The sequence below is a fragment of the Rhyacophila brunnea genome, unplaced genomic scaffold (genome assembly GCF_057557595.1).
Source record: "Rhyacophila brunnea isolate RB1 unplaced genomic scaffold, BYU_Rbru_1.0 scaffold_15, whole genome shotgun sequence".
Lineage (NCBI taxonomy): Eukaryota > Metazoa > Arthropoda > Insecta > Trichoptera > Rhyacophilidae > Rhyacophila > Rhyacophila brunnea.
In genome coordinates, this window is record NW_028232806.1 from 6,933,633 (window position 1) to 6,960,691 (window position 27,059).

General features: G+C 34.8%; 2 protein-coding genes across 2 annotated transcripts in view; one reads left to right on the plus strand and one right to left on the minus strand.

The window, feature by feature from the left end:
• Positions 1-22,222, minus strand: part of D12 (YEATS domain containing 2 homolog D12) — a 440,970-nt gene extending 418,748 nt beyond the window's left edge. The window contains exons 1-9 of the mRNA XM_085943032.1: positions 21,776-22,222; positions 19,449-19,590; positions 17,929-18,066; positions 14,287-14,539; positions 13,075-13,243; positions 4,195-4,343; positions 2,627-3,948; positions 1,106-1,830; positions 763-921 (exon numbers count right to left, since the gene is read on the minus strand). Of these exons, the coding sequence (XP_085799158.1) occupies positions 763-921; positions 1,106-1,830; positions 2,627-3,948; positions 4,195-4,343; positions 13,075-13,243; positions 14,287-14,539; positions 17,929-18,066; positions 19,449-19,590; positions 21,776-21,957 (3,239 nt within the window). The 5' untranslated portion in view covers positions 21,958-22,222. The remainder of the gene's footprint in view (positions 1-762; positions 922-1,105; positions 1,831-2,626; positions 3,949-4,194; positions 4,344-13,074; positions 13,244-14,286; positions 14,540-17,928; positions 18,067-19,448; positions 19,591-21,775) is intronic.
• A 265-nt stretch (positions 22,223-22,487) lies between these two features.
• mri (BTB/POZ domain-containing protein mrityu) lies at positions 22,488-25,578 on the plus strand. Its single transcript, XM_085943042.1, has one exon. The coding sequence runs from the start codon at positions 22,730-22,732 to the stop codon at positions 23,828-23,830; it is 1,101 nt and encodes a 366-aa protein (XP_085799168.1). The 5' UTR covers positions 22,488-22,729; the 3' UTR covers positions 23,831-25,578.
• The last annotated feature ends 1,481 nt before the right edge of the window (positions 25,579-27,059 follow it).

A 27,059-nucleotide genomic window follows, 5' to 3' on the forward strand; every position in this document is an offset into this window, starting at 1 on the left:
CTTTATCATTTATTTTCTTCAACAAAACATCACCAATTGAGGACCTCCTCTCTCTCCCCTCATCATGAACACTTGTTCCACCATTCGAAAACTCGGTAAAATACTTCCTGACATTCCTCTGGTGGACAACCCAACAGGGTGGACCTCCTGGTTGAGAAACCGAATGATTGAACGCACCTCGCAGGCGGCGGGATTCGACAGCGGAGCATCCATCTCAAACAGACGCAAAGGTCATACTGAAGTAGCCACCGAGCCGGCTCACCACTCGTTCTGGAGAGGGAAGTCTACGCTACACGCCAGTGCTGCCATATTTTGAGAAATAACATCCGCATTGCAAGGAATTGGTAGCCATAGCAAAATTTATATATTTATGGCTATATGCACATCACCTGAGGGCAAAAGAATACCTGGACGGCTGAAACCATGATGGCTGGCCTGCTGGATGCTTGACCAAACCAAATGGAAACTATTAACCATTGGATTGGTATGGGATGGAGAAGGTTTTTGGGAGGAAACCATGACCCGCCACGCCTATTTATCATAGAATAATTGACGCGGTCTGTCCTTTCGCAGGCAGTTGTAGGCTTAATTTGTATTATAATGTGAATGCTCGATGTGAAATTTTTTTAAGAATATTTTTTCTAGACATTTTGTGTCATATGTTGAATCTTGTGTCATGACAGAATAATATAGAATGAAAAAAAACGAAGTTGTTTGGTTGTCATAGATAATATAGAGGTCGTTCAGAACAGAAAAACTTACTTGTCCCAAAGCTTTGGTGAGCATCTTACACTTTGTCCAATGTTGTCTATGGTGACATCCATTTTAGTATCCATGGCGGCCATTTTAACTGCAAGGGACCTCCGCGCGATATCTTCCACTAAACATTTAACGGCTGCAAGTATTGTTTTGTGAACCAAACTGGAAAAAAAAACAATAGTTTCTTATCGTGATATACTTTTTTTTATCTAGATAGGAATATAAAATATATTAATAATGCATAATATTGTTAATAGATACTTTAAGTGTTAATTAATAATGGCCATACATTGATGTAACATTTCTATCGAAAATAACTAGTATAGAATATATTCTTTTTATTTACCTGTGACTAAATCCATTCCCTACATGCTCATTCCTCAGTTCGATTCCCAATTCAGCACATTTCTTCTCAATAAAGAAACATCTCAATTTTTCATCATCACTTTCAAATGGCAACACTTCGCAGGCGGCCATTTTGCGAGAAATGTCATGGTGAGAGAGATGGCTGCCCGGCATCAGCTGATTATTACCATCTGATACATCGCAAATGTCAATTTCTTCATCAGAACTATCATCCAATTCATAAACAACAGCTCTATCACGATCACTAGAACTTATCTCTTCATAAATAGATTCTCTTTTGATTACAGACAAATTTGGTGCATTAATACCAACTTTTGAGTTTGTAATATACTCATGATTGTCTATGTCATCGGAAAATTCTTTCTTAATATTGATCACTGGAATTCTTTCTGTTTTTACTTCATTAGTTGTGAACACATCAGTTTTTGTTTTAGTGTTTATATGTGACGCACTGGCGAACTGTTCTTTTAAGTCTATCTTTTCTTGGAATGTTTTTTCTCCATCATAACCATAGAGATATAAATTGTTAGACTCATCGAAATTCACGTTCTCATTGTCTGTACGTGTACTTTTAATGGGAAAGTATCCGTGGCAATGTGAAAATAGAATTATTTGTTTGGTCGTCCATATTTCTATATTTGATTGTGTGGGATTATTTGCATAGGCCAATTTTAAATAGTTTTGGATGGTTTTTGCTCGTGTCCACTATAAAGAGAAGATCATAATGGATAATAATAAAATTATAATTGTCTTATCGACTATTTTTTTTATTCAATGAATAATTCACAAGATTTAAGAATATAACAATCTCAAAAACACCTCAAGAACAAATCCCAAGCCTAGGAAGTAAGTAATCAAGCTGTGAGTTTTTAACATATTTGCGCATCTATTTTATATACAAGACTGGTATCGGCAGCTATCAAGGGTAGTTTTTCATATGTTTGTATCGAAGTATTATAATTGTTACAATAAGTTAGCCGTCTAAACAGTCAAAACTGTCAAAACTGTCTATCTCTCTCTAAAATTTATCACAGCCAAGAGAGGTGCTGTTAAAACATAGCACGTATTGTAACAATTACAACTAACTTATTGTAATTGTTACAATAAGTGTTAATACTTTGATACAAAAATATGAAAAACTACTCTCGATAGCTGCCGATAGCAGTCTTGTGTATAGAATAGATGCGTTGGTTCACAGTTCTTCTTTGTTACTGAAAGATTTCAATTTGCCTGTAATTAATATGATATTTTCATACACTCATTGCAGGGTGAAATTTAAAATGTTCAACTTCTCAAAAAGATCGTTGAGTAATGTCACTTCCAGCCACCAATCGTCTGTCTGTGATGGTTATGTGTTGACCAATGTGCACAAACGATGACTCGGGGTACACCTGGAGCAACCTAACTAAGAGGATTGGTTATTAGCAGTTCGGTCAACCCCGTGACTCTACAGAATTCAATAATATAATTAAATAATATTCCATTAAACATATATACTAACCTCTAGATTCCTCCGTTTTGTACAATCCAATGCAAAATACGCATCCGTATTTTGCACAGTGTACGGGAAGGCCTTTAAAAAATCAGCAGAGCTCGCCGACTCCTCCACCATTGGCATATTCTTCAGCATGAGACTAACAGCACATCGAGTATCAGAACACCTTTCTAAATAGTCTCTGAAAAAGCTGACAATATCTACAACCTTTTGACTCGCGAGACGATCAGCCTTTGATAGACCAATTCGGTAACTAGAATCACTGTTTATACCCAAAATTATCTTTTGACTTGGTTTAGGGAAATTATTCAACAATGTCGCCCCGTCGAGTAATATTCCCTTATTGGCATAAATTAAATTAAAACTCTTCAAATGATCAATTTTGTCATTACATAAAACATTTGTCCGAACAGAACTCTCAATTTTTAAAGCGACATTTTCATTTGATTGTTTTTGTTGATTTTCTTTTATTTCCGATACGTTATGTATTAAATATTTTTCATTAACATAGCAATGATCATTGAGCATTGAATTCAACACTAATAGATTTTTTGTTATTTTTTCTTTATCACTGTTATATTTCAGAATACTTCTAGATATTAAGTTTCTACTTTTATTAGGGCTTAACTTTTCAATCACAGCAGGATTCAAAAGACTTCGTGAATTATTACTTTTAAGCAAAGAAACTTGTTTCTTAATTGATTTTGTATCACTTCTCTGCGATATAATAACGGCTGCCTCTTTTTTTGGGTGAATTAAATTATTTTGCAACGGCAACACTCGGTTATTGAAAACATTAATATCTTCAACACGATTAAAAACTGTATTATCATTATTACTACTATGGTTATAAAAACAGTCCATTACATCCGATTCATCGATTGGTTCTTCTTTAATTTTACCTATAAAACCATTATAATTCAAGTGACAGTTGTCTTGTATGTTGTCTTCTTTTTCTTTTTTAATATTATTTAAAACCTCTCTATAACCGACATCACATTCCATTCTAGTTTCATTTATTTCCATTATATCATCGACTGCTTGCTCTGTTTTAATATCAATATCAGACAGCAGAGAACTTTGATGGTCAGTTGTAATATCCTGAATATTATTTTCTGGATTACTCGCTTCTATAGTCGATTTATTTTTAATGTTCGAGCTATACAGTGGGAAGAATTCAGAGTTCAATAAGGTATGCCCCTCCTTTAACGCTTGATGCGCTCGATGTGAAGTGGTTTTTGTTTCTTTATCATCGGGAGGTTTTGCCATCTTATTTCCTAACATCGTATCATCAGCATACAACCAAACATCAACCACTGTCTCGCCGCCTAGAAAAAATATTAACTTAGATTATAAACTCTACCAAGCATTCTCAAAAGACTGTATATTAAATTTCTTGATGTGTAAATATCTGAATTCGCATTCGTGGTAATCTTACAGAAATGAATTATTTTCATTTTGACATATTGTATGCCTATAATATAGATTCTTTTGTTAAGTAAGATGTACACCGGTACCTTGTGCGAAACCGGGTACTTCAGCTAGTGTTTTATAAAATAGATTTAATCACAAACCCAATTCTTGGAGACCCGAATAGTTTCTGTCTAGCTTCAGCAGGTGCTCCAGGTTAACGGGTTTGTTCAGTTTCTCATTCTTGAAGTGAATTCGAAGCTTCACGGGAAACTCACCCCAACCGCGGCGGGAAATGTGGTATGGAGGAGACCTGAAAATGTGTCAACAAATAGTATTAAATTCAAAAAGTTTGAACTAAACCTACATGAAGTCATAGTCATTTGACAACAACTATAGGCAGACTGTTGATGTTTTGTTTTTATTACTTAGTTACGTATGTACAAATTATTATTTGCATGCATAATTTTGAAAAACATTTATAACCAATAGAACAAATATTTTTAAAAAAAGGTAAGACACCCCCACCCTGCAGGAATTGAACCTGCACCTCTCGGGTATCGCGCCCACGAACATAGTCCACTAATTTCAACTATTGGCCTTTTTAATACTCACTGAAGCGCTTTCTAAATTGAGCTACTATGGACGATCGGCTTTGTATTTGAAATCAAAGTAGGCATTACTTTATTATTATTTGTAAATTAATGTGATTATTCATCTAATTAATGATGATTCATTGTATAAAAAAACTATAGGCCTGTATTACCACTGCAAGCCTTATTATCTCTTATGTGTGGCCTCGGCAATTAAAAAAATACATAAACTTCCGAGTATGACTGTGAAGTTTGTAGTCGGCGATTGGCCTCCGGTAATTGGCCGCCGGTACAATCGGACGCCGGCCCAATTGGACGCCGACCCAATTGGACGCCGACCCAATTGGTCTCCGGGAGGATTGGACGCCGCACAGTTGAATTAAATGTGCAAAGGAATAGACGTACGTTACGATTTGTTGGAGTAAATATGCAAGTCAGTTTAATATGCTTCTATCTTCTCAGTAGTTGTACCTTATACATTTCGCGCTTGACACATTTTTAATATAGATTGAGAATAATTATTATGCCTTATGATGTTTATTAAGGCGATGTCTTTGGCCTAAATAACACATATAATGTGACTTTTACGCCATCTTTTTATATTTAAAGGCATCTACCATGAATTTCTAAAAATCTGTTACTAAAAACTTTGGTCAATTCTAACCAGATGGCAGTAAGTTACCATAATAAGTTGCAAGTATTATTAAATTGCCAGATGAAAAAAATCGCTAGACAAAAATTCATTTACATATTATAAGAATATAATAATATATTCTACTATAATATTATTATATATATATACCTATTCAAATAATTATATTTTTTTTTAAATAAGTACAATATTTTATTATATCGTATTGACATTTTTATGATTTAAAAGAAAAGTTTTAAATCAATTTATACTTGCCAACTTCTTTTTTCATTTTGAATAGAAATTTAGAATACAAAAGGCCAATATAGGGCCAAAGGAATGAAAATATGGAAGAGAAGTATTAGTCTATTGACAAATTTTTTATTTTTATTTTATAAAGTAAAATATACTATATGCACATACCAGGTCACACTGCAGATGAATATTACCTACTCTATAAACTTAGGGAAGGTAAAGAAAACAACTTGTTCATAGGAGTGGTCAATTTTAATAGAACATTACACAATAAAAATAATACAAAAACCTTATAAATAGGATAATTAAATATATTTACACTTAAAATTATGAAATAAAACCCTAAATATCGTCGTGGTAAATGCAATAGGTCGTATGTCAAAAAAATTTCAATTTTGTTTTATTGCACCATAGTGACCAGCTCAGTCATCTACACTACCTCCAATAGGTCTTATGTCGTTAGACCAATAAGAAGTCGACTATCCCAACTCTTGCAAAAAGACGAACCGACACGTCATTGATATTGGTCACGCCAAATAGTCGTATGTCAGAGCTCATCATAATGATAGTAATGTTTTTGTTTGTTTTTATTCCTCGTTCTTGACTTTATACTAAAGAATTCGTCAAATAATACGATGAAAGTAATTTACCAATCACTGTTTTTTTTTAAATCTACTTTTTAATTACATTATTGTTTTCAAGATAATTTCTACAGATAATCTAACATTACTTTTTGTCTCATTTATTTATTGCCAAAGTAATTATTTTTTACCAATCACAATTGACAGTTTTAATAAGACTGTTTATTTAGTTAAAAATTATTTTGTGAAAAGCTATCAAAATGATTAATGGAAGTCGTGGGCGGTACTTGGTATCTTTAGCAGTCAGCAACATTACTTCACCGGATAATAATGGTAAGAATAAATAAGATTATGTCGCCACAAACAATAAGATGTGGAGTGGAGATGATATTTTGCTGAGATGCATAAACGATTATGAAATTTAAAAATCATTATTGTCTTCAGGACCTCAAATAACCTATGGAGTAGTAGGAACCCCTGATGATATGGCGTTACAAGTTGAACCTGAGAATGCAGTGAAACTTGAATTGTTGGTCTTAGAGCATCCATTAGAAGTCACGTTTCAAAATATTGGTTCAGAAAGAGAACTCGATTTTGCTGAGGTTAATAATACTTTGACTGTCGAAACTCCAATTTTAGAACAAGCAGAATCATTGTTGAGGCAACCTTTGGACATAGAGATAGCAGAGAACATTGTATCAACACACACAAAATATAGATTGTGATATGACGATGACTGAATATAAGTGGCCCTGAACATTCACTATCTGACATCAGTAGTGACTCTGAAGCTCTGTATCAACCTGAATCAAATCAATCAAGCTAATCAGAAGACTTAGAGGAGTTTGCTATGCAGTCTGACACCCATGGTGACTTACTGAGCAAGTCAATCAAATACAACGAAAAGGGCAAAGCAATAATTGTAAAGAGTGGAAGAGGCAAAAAAAACTCTTAATTTCGATTGCTAGGCAAGTCTTATATGTAGGTTTTGAGAAGTGTGAAGAGTCCGACAAGTATAGACAGACGTCTAAAAAAGAATCTAAGACCATAGGTCCACGTTGTGGTGGGCATAGTGACATACTCAAAATAGTGGGCCAAAAACAAACTTTAAGTGCGATACAATCAGTGATGAACAACGCAGCTTGCTATTCACAAATTTTTGGAAGAAAACAAAATAAAACCACCTACCTACAAATTATTTTTCTAAAAAAGTATTCTTTTAAAAATGTTCTTTTTTCTTTTAAGTAGGTATTTACCTGCTCTATTTTTATGCAAATACTTAATTAAACTATGATATTTTCAAATAAATCTTTTTAAAGAAATATTGTATGTTTTGAATATTAACTATTAATCTTTTCTTTTAAACATTGAAATTGTTTCTATACAAGTGCCTAATTAAACTGAGATTTTTAAACATATCTCCAATTATTGAAAAAAAAGATGTTTTCATTAGTCTAAGCTTACTTTTTAAACGTTTATGTACAAGTTTATAATAATATGTCTATATTAATATAATATTATATTTTGTTTCATTCTAAATACCTAATTTTAGTGTTTTCAATTTAGGTATGTTTACATAAAAATTGGACTTATGTCAACAAAAGTGGCCAACATTGACGAGCAAATAGTCGTATGTCAACATAACTTTCTAAATATTCATCTTAGGTCAAAATGATGATAATAGTCTTAACAGGGAACAAATTCAACTAAGTAAATAAATTTGTGAAAAAAAATCGGTGCAATGGGGTTAAGATGGGATAGTTTTTTGTCTCTCCTGAAAAGTTTGGTATCTTTGACATACGACCCATTGCATTTACCACGACGATATGTACTTTAAAATTGCTTTGAGCTGCATCCTATACTGTGTGATACAGCTCAAAGCAAAATTTTGTGCACACGTATATATTGCATTTTATGCAAATATACCTGGTGCGGGACTTGCATCCAGGGTATCTGCACACGGATGCTGAATGGTGGCCAACGCTGTCCAAACATACCTCAGCGATCGGTTGGGGGACAACCGTTCTCCTGCGAGCTGGTGGCTCTGTGTCTACCTGCGATGTCGACATGTTTCTTAGCCGACCTCGTGCTGGCAGTGTTAAAATGTTGGCTACCCGATCTTCATACCGAATAATAGCTTTCGCTAATCTGATTCAGTACGACAACAGTCCCATAATATCCTATCGGGGTACATTTTCTAGTTTACAATTCCGCATATACATTAGCCAACAGTTTACCACCGCCAAGTCCACAAAGTGGTTAAAAACCCTCACAGGCCATTTGCATGTCTTCATCGCAGTCCTGTAATAAGTAATTATCCGATCGCAAAGATCAATGCCACCCATCGACATATTGTAGTGCTTTACAATGGCCGGCTGAGTGGCACTGATCTTCCTCTTTACTTCCTTCGACCATCGCATGCAGGTACCAACAGGAGTACTGCCGACCGCAGTGGAAAATAATAACACGGATTTATTTTCTTTCCACTTGACTACACAGACTTTGTCATCCTACCGAACCTTCTCATCCCAATCTCCCCTCTGCATTGCCTTATCGTTTTTTTAATTTCTTAATCACATCGCCGAGTCTATTACTTCTGACAGTTCCAGTTAAGAACATTTTGTCGTGAAGTAACGAATCGGGGAGCTTCAAACTAGTGAAAAAACGATCAGTATAGACAATGCAGGAGGATTGGGGAGAGTCCGGCAGAGTAACTTGACCACACTTGCGCCCAGACCGAACTGCTTCATATCTCCATCTGATACCGTTCCCTTCCCTACATATATGTGAAAATCTATCACTAATCCATCTCTGGCCGCGAGAACAAAATTTTTAAGGCCTACAGGATTTGGCTTGTTAAGCACAAATTGCCTGTGTCTACAGCGGCCAGTGAACGGCATCATTTGCTCATCGATGGAGTTATGAGCAGGTCTGGGCAAAGTATGGCATTTTTTTAGAACCTCACTTAAAAAGGGACTAATCTTCCAAAGTTTATCTGTGCAGCCCGTGCGGTCAGCAGTGTTATCTGCAAAATGAAAGTGATTCCGCAGTTCGAAATACCCGTCTCTGGGCATTGCTTGATTAATGATTGGAATGCTTAGATCATAACACCAGTACATTCGAGTCTGCGGAAACCTTAATGTACCCATCATAATTTTGATGCCGGTGAATACGAATTTCGAATTCGTATTCACCGACCACAAGTCCCTTTTTTGTGCTGAATATAAATTTGTCTGCTCAGCTATTTTTTCGAAGAGAGTGAGGTTGAAGTATTCGAAAAAGGAGCTGAGGACATTGTCAGCAACATGCCCTCTCACCAACAAATCTTCCTCCAATTCCGGACCAGCATTCGGCATACTGAAACAATAGGAAAAAAATATTATTACATTATCCATATTTCCTCATTAATTCAAGTATTTAGCAGTAAAAATACAAATAATGATGGGCAATAATATGTCAACTCCTCATTCGAGACAATCGCTACATCATGTGTACAAGATGTAATGAATTCTTGTTTTTATGCCAAAGCATGTAATGAAAATGAATCTAGTGTATGACCGGATGGTCTATAAAACCAATAAATATATTATTAAGAAAATTGTAAACCTACCATTTTGTGAGCCAGGGAAGAACCCTGGATTGTGATGTCGAAGGTTGTAAATGTCGTCGCTGTTGTCGGACTCGTAACCGTCGCCGACTTCGCAGTCTGTCGTCCAATATTTCGTCGAGTTCATCAGTATTAAAAGATTTATCTATATGTAAACAAAAAAACATAACCTAATTACATTCATATACTCGTGTCAAACTTATCAGTTTATCACTGTAGATAACGTTTTCAATTTACGATTATGTTGTATTAAAAACACGGACACGTGTTTGAAAGCACATAAAATATTTGATTACAATCAATCATTGGTTACATTGTATAAGCATTGTGAATAATTATAATGATGATTATGAGATACATTTTCGAGACAAGTTTCAGTAATTTTGAATGAAATTAAAATTTTATTTTATTAAATTCGGTTCTACAATCATATTATGCGAATGAAAGAAATTCACTATCTATTAGATAATTTACAAAACGTACAAGATGGGCTCGATGACATTTGTCATAAACATAACCTCAAACTAACGTAAAGTATTTATAATTCTACGAAAACGATGAGTCTACGCCTAAAATAATATATATTGATGATAAATGCATGATGGTGATTGAAAATACAGTATATGTAACTCTTTTCAATAATTTTTGAATGTTTGTTTGACAATCAAAACTGCGTGACATAGTTTGTCATTTTGATGTACGATAATAATATTATTTATTATACACTGAAAAGTTTACTTACTTGACAAAAATGTTACTGATGAGTCGATTCCTTCCTGTTTTCAAACAATATACCTAATAATGGCCAAATAAAGAAGAATTGTCATAAACCCGATATTCGATCTTCGATCGAGAGCACGAATGCTACCATATGTTAAAATGCGAGATTTGTTTATTTTGTTGATTATTTTTATCATAAATAATGATAAAAAACAGTTGTAATTTAAGCAAATACTAATTGCAAATAATTCGCAGTTTCAAATTTTGAATATAGGCAGGTTTCTACGTAAATTAAGTTAATATTGTAATTTCAATTATTAAGTTATTTTTATTCATATGGCAATTTCGCCTCAAACTGATAAACTGATTTTTGTCAAAATGCAGAGAAATGTTATTTTGTCTTGTCTATGTGTGAGTTTCATTTTCAACGTCATGTTATGGTTGTGTGTGTATTTTGTATGAAGATATTTTGTTTCCAAATAATTCCACGACGGCAGCACTATACGGCCAAGCGTCGGCTAAGTGTTGTCAGCATGTTGCCAATTCGAGCAATTATTATGGTTTCGATTTCTATCGATTCGTTAATATACAAAAATACAAGATTAAATTTAAATAACTGCCGTAAAAATTAATAAATAATATTTTTAATAGAAACGCTAATCGTTTTTTGCGATAAATTGCGTCTAAACCGAGATATTTCGATTTTAATTGCATGCTTTCTAACCTCTAAATCGATGTTTTTTAAATTTAAAAAAAAAGATATAAGGATATAATAAATTCCAATTTACGTTTAGCGTTTCGCTAGGTAATAGATTTAGGTATATTTTTATCGTAATTTTGATAATAAATCTTATGTCATTCATTCTTACCACCCGATAGAAATGTACCGAATTTGACACGTATTTTTGGTATATAGAACTCCACGATACATCTTAATTTTTTATTTTATTTTTCTCATTACTTTTGAATATATATCTACCGATTAATAAACTTTTCTAGCTATTTTTCGATAACAACTTTACCTAGAGACATCACCTTAAAAGAAAATATTTCTTCCATCGTTCAAACTTAAAGATGTGCATAATCAATTAATTTATTGTCTATATATGGGTACTTATTTATATTTACAACAAATATTAAAAATAATGTTAGATGTTAGAATGAAAATAACATTATATTTCAGCGTTTTATCGACTTAATATTATAATAAAGCTTAAACATGTATATTATTATGCATAAATGCGTATTTTAATATAGTATGAAATTACAAACAAAATATTAAGTAAGTTATCTGCTAAGTATAAATGTTTCAGTAGTTTGATTGATAAACTACTTAGGTACTGGGTGCCGGACGAAATCCCGAAGGCCGAAATCCCGAATGCTGAAATCCCAAATGGCCGAAATCCCAAAGGCCGAAATCCCGAAAAATAAAAAAATACAAACACCAATAATTGCGCAATTTTTGCAAGAGAGACGAAAACCCATTTTTTGTGGAAATATAAAAAAATGTAAAATACAAACATCAATAATTGTGCAATCGTGAATTGATCCAATCCATTCGTTCTACAAAATGTTCTCTCCTGCAAAAAATTGCGCAGCCGGAAAAACCCATTTTGAAAATTGTGCAATTCACGATTGCACAATTATTGATGTTCGTATTTTACATTTTTTATATTTCAACAAAAAATTGGTTTTTGTCTCTCTTGCAAAGATTGCGCAATTATTGATGTTTGTATTTTTTTATTTTTCGGGATTTCGGCCTTTGGGATTTCAGCCATTCGGGATTTCAGCATTCGGGATTTCGGCCTTCGGGATTTCATCCGGCAACCTAAGTAGTTTATCAATCAAACTACTGAAACATTTATACTTAGCAGATAACTTACTTAATATTTTGTTTGTAATTTCATACTATCTTAAAATACGCATTTATGGATAATAATATACATGTTTAAGCTTTATTATAATATTAAGTCGATAAAACGCTGAAATATAATGTTATTTTCATTCTAACATCTAACATTATTTTTAATATTTGTTGTAAATATAAATAAGTACCCATATATAGACAATAAATTAATTGATTATGCACATCTTTAAGTTTGAACGATGGAAGAAATATTTTCTTTTAATAAACATCATAAGGCATAATAATTATTCTCAATCTATATTAAAAATGTGTCAAGCGCGAAATGTATAAGGTACAACTACTGAGAAGATAGAAGCATATTAAACTGACTTGCTTATTTACTCCAACAAATCGTAACGTACGTCTATTCCTTTTCGCATTTAATTCAACTGTGCGGCGTCCAATCCTCCCGGAGACCAATTGGGTCGGCGTCGAATTGGGTCGGCGTCCAATTGGGCCGGCGTCCGATTGTACCGGCGGCCAATTACTGGAGGCCAATCGCCGGAGGCCAGTTCGCGGTGCCAAATCGTCCTAGACCCCCTCAGTAAGTATATTTAGGCAGGCTGCTCTCATGATGCTGGCCTTCCACCCGAGAGTTCTGGGTTCGATTTCCAGTGAGGACACAATATTTATGTGTTTTACCAATACGACCACGGGTACAATCGTTCGATTCGAAAATAGAACTTCCTTTAAAATCCCTAATACGACTCCTCGTTAGAGTTCAAATTCTTTGATAAACATAAGTTCTCACCTAAGATGAAAGATGTTATGTGGTGCGTAGGAATCGTGTAATTGTACCGACACAGAAGACACGAAATGTGATATGTCGGGACTGTCCCGTGAACCCCTGATGTACAGCAGCCATTTGTGGGTCGATCTGTCGGCCTTCGATTGGGGCGCTGTGTACTTTGAAGTGTTGCCTGAAAATAAATCATAAATCTCTTTTGGCCCTATTCAAATAATATTTAAGCACGGATGACATAATATTTGGCATTGTGGATTCAATTGTGGTAAACTCCACAATATTATCGCAGGCACCAATCAAAAACTGAAAGTAATGCAACACCATCTGTTATTAAATGTGGAGGCATTTCCAAGATAAACCCTGAAACCCATCTCACCTACGCTTTGTGGATGACTTTTTCTTATCAAGAGATCCAATGACTAGCAGAAAAAAACCACAAAGTAAGTTTCAAGATATAAATCCGTCACAGAAGAACAAGAAAACAAAAGCAGTGAGAGAGCTTGTGAAGGTCTTCATCCAGCAGTGGGTTGAAACAGGGTGATGAAACTCTAAAATTTCAATTCAATTCAAATCAATTTATTTATTTTTTTAACATATTGTGGACATCACAAATTATAAGTTTAAGACGTTCACAACATGACATTTAGAAACAAAGATATATAAATATAACAGTATTATATAAAAAAAGAGATAGATGAGTAGATAAATTAGATAGGTACAAGGAAGTACACCGGATGAGTTAAGCAGACCCTATTTTAAGAATTTATAAAACAACGTCCACCTAAACTCATTCTCACGTAGGTTGAATATATCAACACCCGAAGCAATTTCGTTGAACATAGTTATTGCCCTCCCAATTGGCATTACCAGTGGCAGGTTGGTTCTGCACCTTGGGAGAATAAACAACTGATGGTCTCTATTTCTAAGATAGTTATCAGGGATGAGATGGAAAGATGTGGTTGCCTTGGTCTATTTTGTTGGTAGCATTGTTTTGTGGCATATTATTTTGGTAAATAAGAAATATAATGGAGGCTTTCTGTCGACGACTTGTTTTGTTTACTTACTGTTACATTCTTGCTGTATATGGTTGTTTTTGTACAAAAAACTTGTCACATCCTATCGTATCACAGTGCGGCCCTGGCTAGAGGTTGAGATTGAGATTTTTCATCCCAAGAATTCTCGAGAAAAAATGAGATAAATAAAATGTAAATTACTTACCGATAATAATCCTAAATTTAGTCTTCTGTTTATTTCTAATGTTAGGATTGATCTCCAAGATCTTTGCGTTCATTCCCTTAGGCTCTATATACCGCGGCACCTTCAATGATTTGTCGTCAACGCCTTCCTCAACAGAAGACATGGAACTCAGACAATCGGTGCTTTGTGAAGTTCCAGCTATGGGCTCTTGTTTGATTTCAGGTCGAAGAGAATCGGTATTGGGATCCACGGGTATTGTCAGATTTTCTGTCAGCTATAATGTTGTAAATTTAAAAATCAGAGGATGGTAAATATAATAATATAGTGTCAACCAATGCTTTTTCTACAAAAAATTATGTGTTATGAAAATAAATGTGTAACGAGTTAATTATGGCAAATAGCAACATTCCCGATCGTTCAGGAAGTTCCTTGGTGGTCAGTGTTAACATGGCTATACTCCGTAGCGGGGCAATTATTAATTCGACCAAGGCCTGAACAAAAACGATGCATGAGTGCGAGTGAGAAAGTATGCGGCACCCTTACAATCTCTGCGACACGCGCTAGAGTAAGTTAAAAGGTCTACATATCTGTGAGCTAGTTTCCAAAAGTATCGCCATCAAATCGGGGCGAAACGCTTCACATAGCGTCTATAAATTGCGAGCTCGAGTTGCTAAAATTGATATTTTTTGTGTTAAACATAAAGTCAATGGTAAATATTTTTAGTTAATTAAGTAGAAAAGATGGTTCTGTGTGTTGTCTTAAAATGTAGTAGCCGTACTGATAAGCAAGAAGATGGTATTACGTTTCATAGGTAAGTTGATACATGTTCGTGATAATTTATTTGTATATTATTATATATTTTAATATCAGTGACCTAGTGTTTCTTTAAAATAACTTAAATTATGGATATCTTTACCTAATGGTTGCATTTTGACCGCTTAAAAATACTATATAACATAAAAAAATAGAAAATTATATTTTAATTCTGAGCGTCTAGTGCGAGCACTTTGGGCGAGCACTAGCGAAATGGTCTATGGTCTCGAACATTTGTAGACGAATGCGTTCGCTTGCCCACAAACCAAACGCAAGGCACGCGGCTTCATTTAGCAATGCAACGGATGGCGTCTAGATGTATCTATAGTCTAAGAATTCGACCCTTTTATTTCTAATTGCAATGTAGTTGTGACGCCTAGTTGAAAGAAGGTTTTGAAATTAAGCACACTTCTTATTACAGTAGAACCCCAATTTTACGTGTCCAAAATTCACGTTTTCTCACTATTTTCTGCAGTACTGTTTCATTTTAGTACATTTTAGTTTCAGGTTATACATTAAATTTATATTTCCCGCATTTTACGTCTTAAATGTTTAAAATCCAATTAAAATTACGTATTGTAATTAAACATCCAATTCATTTGAACACATTCGATTTAATTCATGGCAATCATTGAATTTAATTCCAGATGCTTGTGTGCATTTATATTTATAGACATGTCTGTAGTGCCCAAGACCAAGTTTTATACAACACAAAAATATATTTTTTTGTTGTTTTTAACCATTCAAATGACATTCTAGCAACTAAAAATATTGTCAGTTCAAGAAAAAAGGAACATTTTCAAAAAGGTGACACAACACGTTGACGTAATATGCGCCAAACCAAGGAACTCAGAAATAATGGGAACTGAAATATATCTAACGGGTGTAGAGAAACAAGCAACCGATCTCGAGTGGAAGAATATGGAATAAACTTAAATATGGCATACTAAGCTTGTCCTTCATTCTGACAACTGCTCTAGGTTTATGCACTGATGCTCATTCAATATTGGTGTATTTGAAAGTTGTAATACACACTATTGCACGTCTATAATGTGTGGTTCATTTTCGTAGGACACTCACACATTCAAAACACTGCATAGGCCCAGGGTATAACCCAGGGTAGGCGAACCTTTTTACGTACGCGGGTCAAAATTTCCCATATATTATTTTTCGGCTGTCTGACGTGCCGGAGAAAAATAGTTTTTAAGAATTCTATTAAAAAAATGATGATTTTCTAGATACCACTCACTGAAGTTAGCACATATTATATGGCTTTATCACTTTTTTCAATTACTCCGTACATTTATTTTCAGTTGAAACTGTCTACCAAAATTACTACTATCAGTTTTTTAACCGTTTCAGTTTTTTAACCGTTTTCAGTTTCAGTTTTTTCACCGAATTTTTATTTCTTAATTGGTGCAGCCATTTTTTGTGGGTAATAATGAAATTGTTTGTTAGTCTTACACATAAATTGATACCAGAATTGCTCCGATCAGATGATCTCTCGCTACAGTGGTCTCAGTCATTGTAAATCGATCAAAATTAAAGGTTAGTGCGATAATAATATAAAGGGTGTTTTTTTTAGAGGTATAGAACTTTAAGCTGTGCAGCACTTTTTTAATTGGCGGCCATTTTGTCAGCTGTTAAGTGATTTATGTTTAGTTTGGTTTGGCATTTCAACATGAATAGACTGACGCCTGAACAACGCTTCCAAATTGTGAAAATTTATTTTAAAACAAGATTGCCGTTGATCCCGATTTTCATAAGCAAATTTTGTTTAGCGATGAAGCTCACTTTTGGTTGAATGGATACGTCAATAAACAAAACTGCCGTATTTGGAGTGATGATAATCCTCAAGTGTATGTTGAGACACCGTTACATCCAGAAAAATTTACTGTTTGGTGTGCTTTATGGGCTGGTGGAATAATTGTTCCGTACTTCTTTAAAAACGATGCTGGCCAGAACGTTACAGTCAATGGTGACCGCTATAGAGCCATGATTACTGACTTTTTCGTTCATCAATTGAACAACCATGATGTGCAGGAGCTGTGGTTTCAACAAGACGGTGCAACATGTCACACAGCTCGTGCCACAATTGATTTATTGAAGGAAACGTTTGGTAACCGCATAGTTTCACGTTTCGGACCCGTGAATTGGCCTCCAAGATCGTGCGATTTAACGCCGCTTGACTATTTTCTGTGGGGATATGTGAAGTCGCTAGTCTACGCCGATAAGCCCGAAACGATTGACCACTTGGAGGACAACATTCGCCGCGTTATTGCCGATATACGGCCACAAATGTTGGAAAAAGTCATCGAAAATTGGACCTCCAGATTAGACTATGTCCGAGCCAGCCGTGGCAGTCATATGCCAGAAGTCATATTTAAATTATAATGCCAGAAGAGCATCTTTCGAATAAAGTAAATTTCATGTCAATATAAAAAGTCATCTTTGTTTTATTCCATTTCAAAGTTCTATACCTCTAAAAAAAACACCCTTTATGTGACAAATAAAGTCTAAGAATTATATATTTACATTAAAGATAATGCTTATTCTTGAAGAATATGCTGCTATTGCAGTACAATGCGATCTGTCATTTATTATTATTATCAGGTATTATTTCTCCATGCAAAATCATCTCGCGTACCATAGGTTCGCCACCACTGGTATAAACTATCAGAATTCTATTTATTAATCTGTTCTGCGCACCAAACCAATTTGTATGATTTATTAAAAAAAATATTTTTTTAAATTTTTAACACCCCTGATGTATCATTTCCCTTTATTTACGTTTTGTATTGTTCAAAAAAGTAAAATCGGGGTATCATCACTGTATAATATAAATCTTACAGTAGGATCCATCTTCGCCCTCTTCCTCGGAGCTCTAACTTTTAATATGTTATCGAAGTCTATTTCTTTGGAAGTACCGAGAATTTTCTTTATGGCGGGATGGATTTGTTTTTGTTGGTTTTTCATCATAGACTGGACCTGTAATAAACAAACGCAAAATAAAAATATGTGACTTCTTTTTCTAAGCTTCATATATCATAAAACCTGGGCTTCCATATTATATGAATACGTGTATTAAATAAGGCTCTAAGTACTAAAAAGTAGTATTGCCTGTAGTAACATAATACCGAGTCATTGCAGTAAAATTTCATGAAGCAGACCTTTTGAAAAATGTAGTTTTACAGTGTGAAGCAATCACGGCAGCTTCTATAATTTTAGGTATTAAGAACTCGCAAGTGTCAACACATCATCGTCAGCTATTTTATATTGAATGCCGTTGACCACTGCAGTGCTACTTACACCATTATAAATAAAACACGCCAACGGACTTACAACGTCGACAGGTTTAATTGTTTTGCTGTATTTTTTTGACTTGCTTGAGGCACTTAGACTATAGTTGAAGTTATTGGCGTTGGTATGTAGAACATTTTTCTATAAAAATGTCAGTTTTTATTTTTTTGGTACTTAGCGCCTTAATTAATACACGTATTCATATGTATATATATATATATCGATGATCTAATGTTGCACGAATTGTAAAAAGTCATTTACGGGATATTAACATTAGGCCATCAATATATTATGTTTCTCAGAATAGTTTTCAAATTATGTATGTTCAATAAAAGAATGTTGGGTCACTAGTGTAGTGTCGATGTGTAGGTAGACGATGATGAGAATGAAGTCTATGATGTAGCAGGGTGAGATTTATTAGCAGCGTATCGGTACAATAGTATATTATACATGATAGTTACGAGCTAAGTACTTGAATTCGAGTGACATTGAGATAAATTATTCTTCGTTATTTAGACAATAAAAGTAACACATTAACATAAAATTCTGGTACATAATCATATTAGACTAACTATAGAATCAGCGTTTTAAATCGAGTAGTTTGTGAAATATTATTTGTTATTACAGTCGTAAGAAAATATAATACTATAAAAATGATTATTCAGCTAATACACCGTAATGATTTATAATGTGCTGTGATATGTAATAATATACCGTATTTAATGTCGCCAAACAACTTGCTGATTTAGCTAAGATTGTTTGCTGGAAATGGATTCGCTGGGAATATATTACTGCAGAGCAATTTGATATAATAGATATTTGATCACTTATTATTCTGCAGCTACAAGAATGTTACATTCTTAAATCTTGTATGTATTCTTTAATCTTGAATGAAAATAAAAGTTAATTGGTAATAAGTCTATTGACACATGCAATGTCGATCTCCGATTATAGTTTCATAATATTTTAAGAGATCTATAATGGTTAGGAGATAAGTGGCAGACGTACTAATGGTCATATTAATGAAATTGCGGCCAATATTCAAATGGTGGGTTTGATGTAAAACTTACTTTTAGTCTTGCGGTAGGATTACTCTGTAATGAGATTTCAGCATGCACATCATCATCGGTCGGAAAAAGCTTTTCGTTGGTATAATGATGTTTTATGATTGCGTAGCGGAGACTCGACAGTGTATTCTTGGCCATTACTAATCTGAAATAGGAAAGAAGTTTGTCACAAATTAGGTGGAGGAGTTCTGACACTCATCTCTTTCAGGAAATACGCAAGCGTACAGGAGTTCTCAGCATCGACAGATGAGCGGGATGTGAAAAAATGACTTCTAGTGAACTGTAATATCTATCAATATTTTTCCTGTTTTTCTTATTGTTTAGCAGAAGAAAAATCGTTTAAAAATACGTTATAGGTACTTAATATAATTAATAATATCCACCGACTTTTGAATTTAAATTCTAAAGAAAACTCATCTCAAATGAAATAGTACAAAACTGAAATCAATTAGAATTTACATTGAGTATAATAATTTAGCATGCGCTCTATTTATAATTCTTTCATCACACCCAATTACGAAAGCGGAGGTCGACCTGTCACATTGAATCTTTCTGTCCAGGTCCTTTGAGGCAGAGTTCGGCAACCTATTTTTCAGTGTAGCCAATGGTTGTGGTGTGTTACAAATGAAATTCGCACACACAATGTAAAATTTGAGAAATTAGGATGCATTTAAGTAATTATAAAATTATTTACACGGAACAGGAGTAAATCTTAAAACAGACACTTAATAAAACACTCGCTCGGGGTTGGAAATGGAGGCAAAGATGAATTCAAATTCAAATTAAAATTTATTTAAATTTTTACATACAGTGAACATTACAAATTACAAATTTAAGATGTTCACATAACATTTAAAAGCAAAAAAATAGTATTAAAACAGTGTAAAGAAGAAAGAAATATATGCAATATCATATATACAAAGTAAATAAGTAGGTAAAAAAATTTAAAAAAATATAAAAATTATAAAGCATGGAAGCACATCGAATGAGCTAAGTGGACCCTATTTTAAGAAACGCCCACCTATACCCATCTCACGTAGGTGGAATATATCAACATCCAAAGCGATTTGGTTGAACAGTTATTGCCCTCCCAATTGGCATCACCAATGGCAGGTTAGTTCTGCACATTGGGAGAAGAAACAACTGATGCTCCCGATTTCTAAGATAGTTATCAGGGACACACAAGTCAATACTACCAAGAATGCCAAGTTCTCATTTACACCACGTATGAGTTGAAATAAATACGTGGCCAAATATTGATAATATTGTTGGGCGGAACAATATTATCAATTAGAAAGCGGAATGCTTCCAATAATATGCGTAAGATATTAAGTGAGTCTACATACGATATCAAAATAAACTTTATTTTACTGTGCCGGCTGGTAAACTGAAATTCGCCAAACTTTAAATTACTACTCATGCCGATTAGCGATAGGATTGTCTACCGCTGTTCTAATCAGTGATATAATTAGGGTCGTGGAGTCGTGTCAATTATAGTACCTATTTTATATTAAATAGATTTCCGACTAAATCCTTTTATAATTGTTAAAATCGAGCTAATAGTTACCCGTAGAATATGAGATCAGGGCCGGATTTTTCAGGAAATATGTAGGGTGAATACCCTACCATCCAGCATGACTTGGCAGGAAACCATTAATTTATAACTGCAATGTATATTGCAACATAATATTGTTAAAATTGCAAAACAAGCGATTTATGTGAGTCAATCAAATTTCAACAGAAAGATAATTTAGCACAATAATATAATAATTCAATTAATCAATAATATCGCAAATTAAGAAATAATGCTATGTAAGTTTACCACGATATCCACAAAAGTTGTTTGTATGAAAATCAATCTTGCTCAATTATTAAAACTGCATTATTGTTGAAATTAAAATCAATTGTTTATAATTTACGAAACGAATCATGCATTGCACAATAAACCTCATAAGCATGATTATCAAAAATATTCAAGTAGTTGATAGCAGCATTTTCTATTGTATCGAATCAATATAAAACACTCAGTAGAAGAAAGCAACATCGTCATTCAATTATCAAAGATTTAGCCGTAAGGTTATCGTTCTGCTTCGCCCAGTCGAATTCGTAATCCATCGGAACGCATTCCCGTGATTTCACTCATCTAAATTATAATCTGTAAACTTATCTGTAATAATTAAATTGACATTTATTTGGAAGGTGATAATAAAACCAGGGTTCATTTCATTCACGCACCAAATTCTGAGTTATTCATTTGGGAGTCAAACCAACCTACCCTGCCTGTTCCTTATTCCATCTCACTTCCATAAATATAATATTATGCATCTAACCTTTCGTCCAATACGTCTAAATCATTCTCACGTCTCGTTATTTCCGCTTCGAATTCCCTTTTGACAATCTGACATATCTTATCGGCCTTCTCTTCTTCGGTTGTTTTTGATATATTGGAAACCGGGACTACTTCTGGATAGTCAGGGTCGTGGAACTCTCGGTCGCTTTGCTGCCCTGACATATTGCCGTTAATAATTTAAATAATATACATTGGACTACAAATTTAACGTCGATTTGTTTTTAGGTTACAATTTTCAACGGGGTTTTATAGTCATTATTTATTGAAAATGTGTATTAACTGACTTGGATATTAAGTCGAATAGAAGTCATTTTATGAATAATTGGGAGTCTCAAAAAAGAAACGACTTAATTTGATAAATTTGTATGAATAGCATGTTGATATTTTGACGTTTGTATTAATCCATAGACTAATATAATATATGTACTACGATTTCGATACAAATAAAAGCCTGGTGTCTATGGTTTTTTTCTCATTTGCAAGATAATAATGTACCTAGGTACCCAGAAGGATGACTAATATATTATTAATTATTATATTATGGGTCTTCTCGGAGATAAAGCTTACTTTTTAGTGCCGATTACTAAATCAACATGTTTTAATTTTACAGTGTTTACCAAAGACATAAAATAACTCGTCAGTACACTTCCAAGAAACGTAATATTGTGATCGCCATAAACATTCTCAATGATTCAATGAAATTGCCCAAAGACAAAAGTGACAGGATAGTCGACGGTCCTTTGTCCAAAATCTTGCGTTTTGCAAAATAGGTCGCGTCTGGGTATCCAAGTTCCTCGGTCGCGAGTGCGATTTCGCGTTCTGGCACTTCGAATCCGTGCCAAGACGTTTCGCGAATCTTCAGCGTGATGCGAGAGACACAGTAGCCAAACCCGAAACCGTTAAACTAGGTGTCCATTTTCCTCGACCCGCGGTGATGAGTGAGATGTCAAATCCGTCCAAGGATCGATCATACGATCGCGCCGACAGCAGCAGCGATACGGAGGACTACCAGCAGGAGAGCGAGAGGAAGCTCTTCAAGAGATACGCAGGCAACTCGCGCAACAGGCAGGCCCAGAGCATGCTGCCGAAGAACCAAATGCGAGCCCTCGATCAGCCCACCTGTAGCACGACGGCGAACGCAGTAGAAATCGAAGCCATACCTTCTGACCGGCTCACATTAGTGGTAGATAACACTAGATTCGTATTAGATCCCGCACTTTTCACGGCCCATCCCAATACAATGCTAGGGAGAATGTTCAGCTCAGGAATGGAATTCGCGCGACCCAACGAAAGAGGAGAATTCGAAGTGGCCGATGGAATATCGGCAACGCTATTCCGCGCAATTTTAGACTACTACAGAGGCGGAATAATCCGCTGTCCTCCTACGGTATCCGTACAAGAGTTAAGAGAGGCTTGTGACTACCTTTTAGTTCCATTTGATGCTAATACAGTTCGCTGCCAGAATCTACGTGGTCTCTTACACGAACTGAGCAACGAAGGCGCGCGTAGACAGTTTGAAAGCTTCCTAGAAGAATTAGTTCTTCCATTAATGGTGGCATCAGCACGGAGAGGTGACAGAGAATGCCACGTTGTAGTATTACTAGATGAGGATGCCGTCGATTGGGACGAAGAATATCCACCCCAAATGGGCGACGAGTACTCACAAACAGTCTTAAGCACACCGCTTTATAGATTCTTTAAGTACATCGAAAACCGCGATGTTGCTAAACAAGTGATGAAGGAACGCGGCTTAAAGAAGATACGTTTAGGAGTCGAAGGCTACCCCACTTACAAAGAGAAAGTAAAGAAACGACCCGGCGGACGCGCTGAAGTAATATACAACTACGTGCAGAGGCCGTTTATTCATATGTCGTGGGAGAAAGAAGAGGCGAAGAGCCGGCACGTTGATTTTCAGTGCTTCAAGTCGAAGTCTGTGACGAATCTGGCGGAGGCAACCGCAGATCCGGCCATCAGCGTGGAGGGCGTTGTCACAATCCCCGAGCCGGAGCAGCCGGGGCCTGAACCGGAGCAGTGATGTTTGTTTTCCCTGCTGAAGGTTTACGCCGGGTGGCTTTGGCCAAAGAATAAAAGGATATCGAGCGGGTATACTGCCCTGTAGCGGCGTACTTAGCTGTTTTGCCTGAGTTCAAGCGAGGGGAGGAATTGTAAGGTTTGGTTTTCGATAGAGTTAAGTTCACAATGAAAAGGTTAAACAAGTATTTTACTGAAGGGTCGTCCACATATGACGCCACGTTCTATGGAGGATTAAAAAAATTATGGTGTCGCAAATCCAGCAAAGTCTGAGAACATACTGGTATCAATTATTTTCAACGAATTCATTCATTAACAAATGAGGTGGGGATCGTTTGAAAATACAGTACACTCTCAGTAATCCGCCACCCCAAAAACCAGACAAGTGTCCAATTAGTGAAAGGGGCGGATTATAGTGCATACATACAAAATAATATGGTAAAAATTAAAACAGGGACATATTTCGTAAAAATAGTTTTTATTGAGAAATTTGTACTAGCAACTATGTAATGGTTTTCTTTATAATCAAAATCAAGTAAGTATTTATTAAATTATACATATTAATGTATTAAACCATGGGCGGCCAACCAATATTGTACATTTTAGCAATGTCAGTAAATGAAGCACCGCTATCTATCTTTCGTAAAATTTCCAATTTTTATTTTAAAGTTAATGTGTCGTGTTTACGTTTCGAGAAGACTCCATTTTGTTAACTTATCCAAACAAAGAACGTGGCAGAAGAAACAAATAGATACACAGCGGACTAACTGAAAGAAAACGGTACTTAATGTTATTGACTCGGTTAAATTTAATGGTCAATGGAACTGGGCTAGATGGCGGACAGCTCATTAGAGTCATAAGTCATAATATTGGCACGCGGCGAACTACTGAATTTATTTGACATACGCATACCGGCGGATTATAGAGCGTGATTTTCTGCTTTCAACCAGTAAAAATAACAGCGGATTATAGTAGTTGTCGGATAAGCGAGCGGCGGATTACTGAGAGTGTACTGTATTCAATGACATTAATATGGACGAATCATCTGGAAAAGAAAATGACACTCACTTTATTGTCGGGTCTGCCGAATGGCATAATCTGTTCTAACGCCATTACAATAAAGGTGATATTGCTATAAATTCCTGATGCTTTTTGTTGGGTCTGCCGAATGGTTCGGTTCAAACGGGTTCGCTCAAATGAACATTGACATTAGAAACACTGCTCTAACGCCATCACAATAAAGGTCATATTGCTATAAATTCCCGATGTGTGATATCGCATAATTGAATTGCGTGACGTCTACCTATACATGCGAATTTACTTGCTAGCTACTGTATTGAGTGCGTCGTCCATTAATAATGTCATTGACTGTATTACATAATTTAGACGGTGATAAACGATTTTATGACAAAAGTATAATGGGAAGAGAAGTCAAAATTTACAAACATCGGTCATTTATGGACCACCCATGAACATTTTTACAACTTGCTCGACTCTTCAACAGCCGACGATTAAAAGACTCCAATATTTCAAATTCATATTTTATAAAAAAATCTTATATGTTATTCAAGTAGGTATGTATTATACTCGTCAAATAATGGAAATTTGTTCACTGAAACTGAATTGTTTGTTATATAATTAGTACTGAACAGGTCTGATATAATCAAACGCAAACTTTCAAGACATTCGACGTCATAATAATTTTATAAAATCATATTTTGGTACTCACCACAATGAGTCTGTTACTTAAGTAAATTTAAAAAAAAAACCATTGATATAGTAATATAATATAGGTCGGTCCTTTGGTATTAGGTGGTGTGCAGCCAATGAGGTTTTATGTCTCTATTGTGCAGCCCATGATGGCGTCGGCCTATAAGGTCGAGGGTCCCGTGTTCGAATCCCAGAGTATTGACCTAATAGGTTGAGCAAGTGGCTAACATCCATTTCTCGTAAAAACAAATATCTGTTAATACAACTTCTACTCTATCTTCTTATATAAATAGAAGGTGCCTTATACATTATTATTCTGACATTTGAATGCTTGAAGCATGGTTAAGTTGGTGAACTCCACAAATAATGACATCGCTCATAACATTCACTTAATATAGTGGCCATTTTTTATGTTCATTGTGATCAACAGTTTTATACAAATTTTACAGGATTTTTAAACTAAATCAGGGGTAGTCAACCTTTTTATTCCTACCGCCCACTTTTGTATCTCTGTTAGTAGTAAAATTTTCTAACCACCCACCGGTTCCACAGTAATGGTGATTTATAAAGTAGGGAAGTAACTTTACTTTATAAAATTTATAAAGCGAAGTTACAGCAAGTTAAAGCATATAATAATAATTAATTACCAAATACTTTATGTCAGACTTTCGCTAAGTTTGGCAGAATACATCTTTATAAAACAACTTACTGTAGTTGAATCTATCTTTTTATTTATACTCTGCATACATAGAAGCATGATGTCTGATGAAATTACATTTGATTTGATTAGATGCTGCTAAACTAAATACTGGATATCTGGCATATCAATTTTTGTGAGGAACAAACGAAGGTCTCCTCTTTCGTAAATATTCAGGTGGTTTCTTTCTTTGGTCATAATATGATTAACAGCACTAAAGCCTGATTCCACAAGATATGAAGTAGGGAAAAGTATCAATAAACTGACTATCATTGTCCACATATTTAGATATAAGACAGGCATTTTTTTATTTTGCCATAGGTTTTCATATCCACCATTATCGAATTTATGTTTACTTTCTTCATCATAATATCTAATTTCTAACAGTTCATCTTGGCAAGTTGTGTCAGCCTCTTCAATATTTTCGGTAAAAGGATATTTCATCCAGTCATAAACCTTAAATTTCACAATATCTTCAAACCCATTAGTGGGCGGTAGGGACCAGGTGACTACCCTTGAGCTAAATAATAATGCCGAATTAAAGTGCTATTGGCTGCTTATCTAGTCATCGTGACAGATTGTCTTTTTATACGCCCCTGCAAATTGGCAAATAAATATCATAGCAGTAGTGTGAAACTGAAGTTCTCTGCAAATTAACCTGTTTGCAAAATCATTTGTAGCTAACTTAATCAGTGATATTTTTTGCTTCAATTTCATACATTTAAGCTCCATTCCTATAGAAGGAAGTTTACAACATTTTTGATTGCTACCTACATATTTCGAAATAAGACACCAATTGACCGAAGATCACATATACGATATTTTA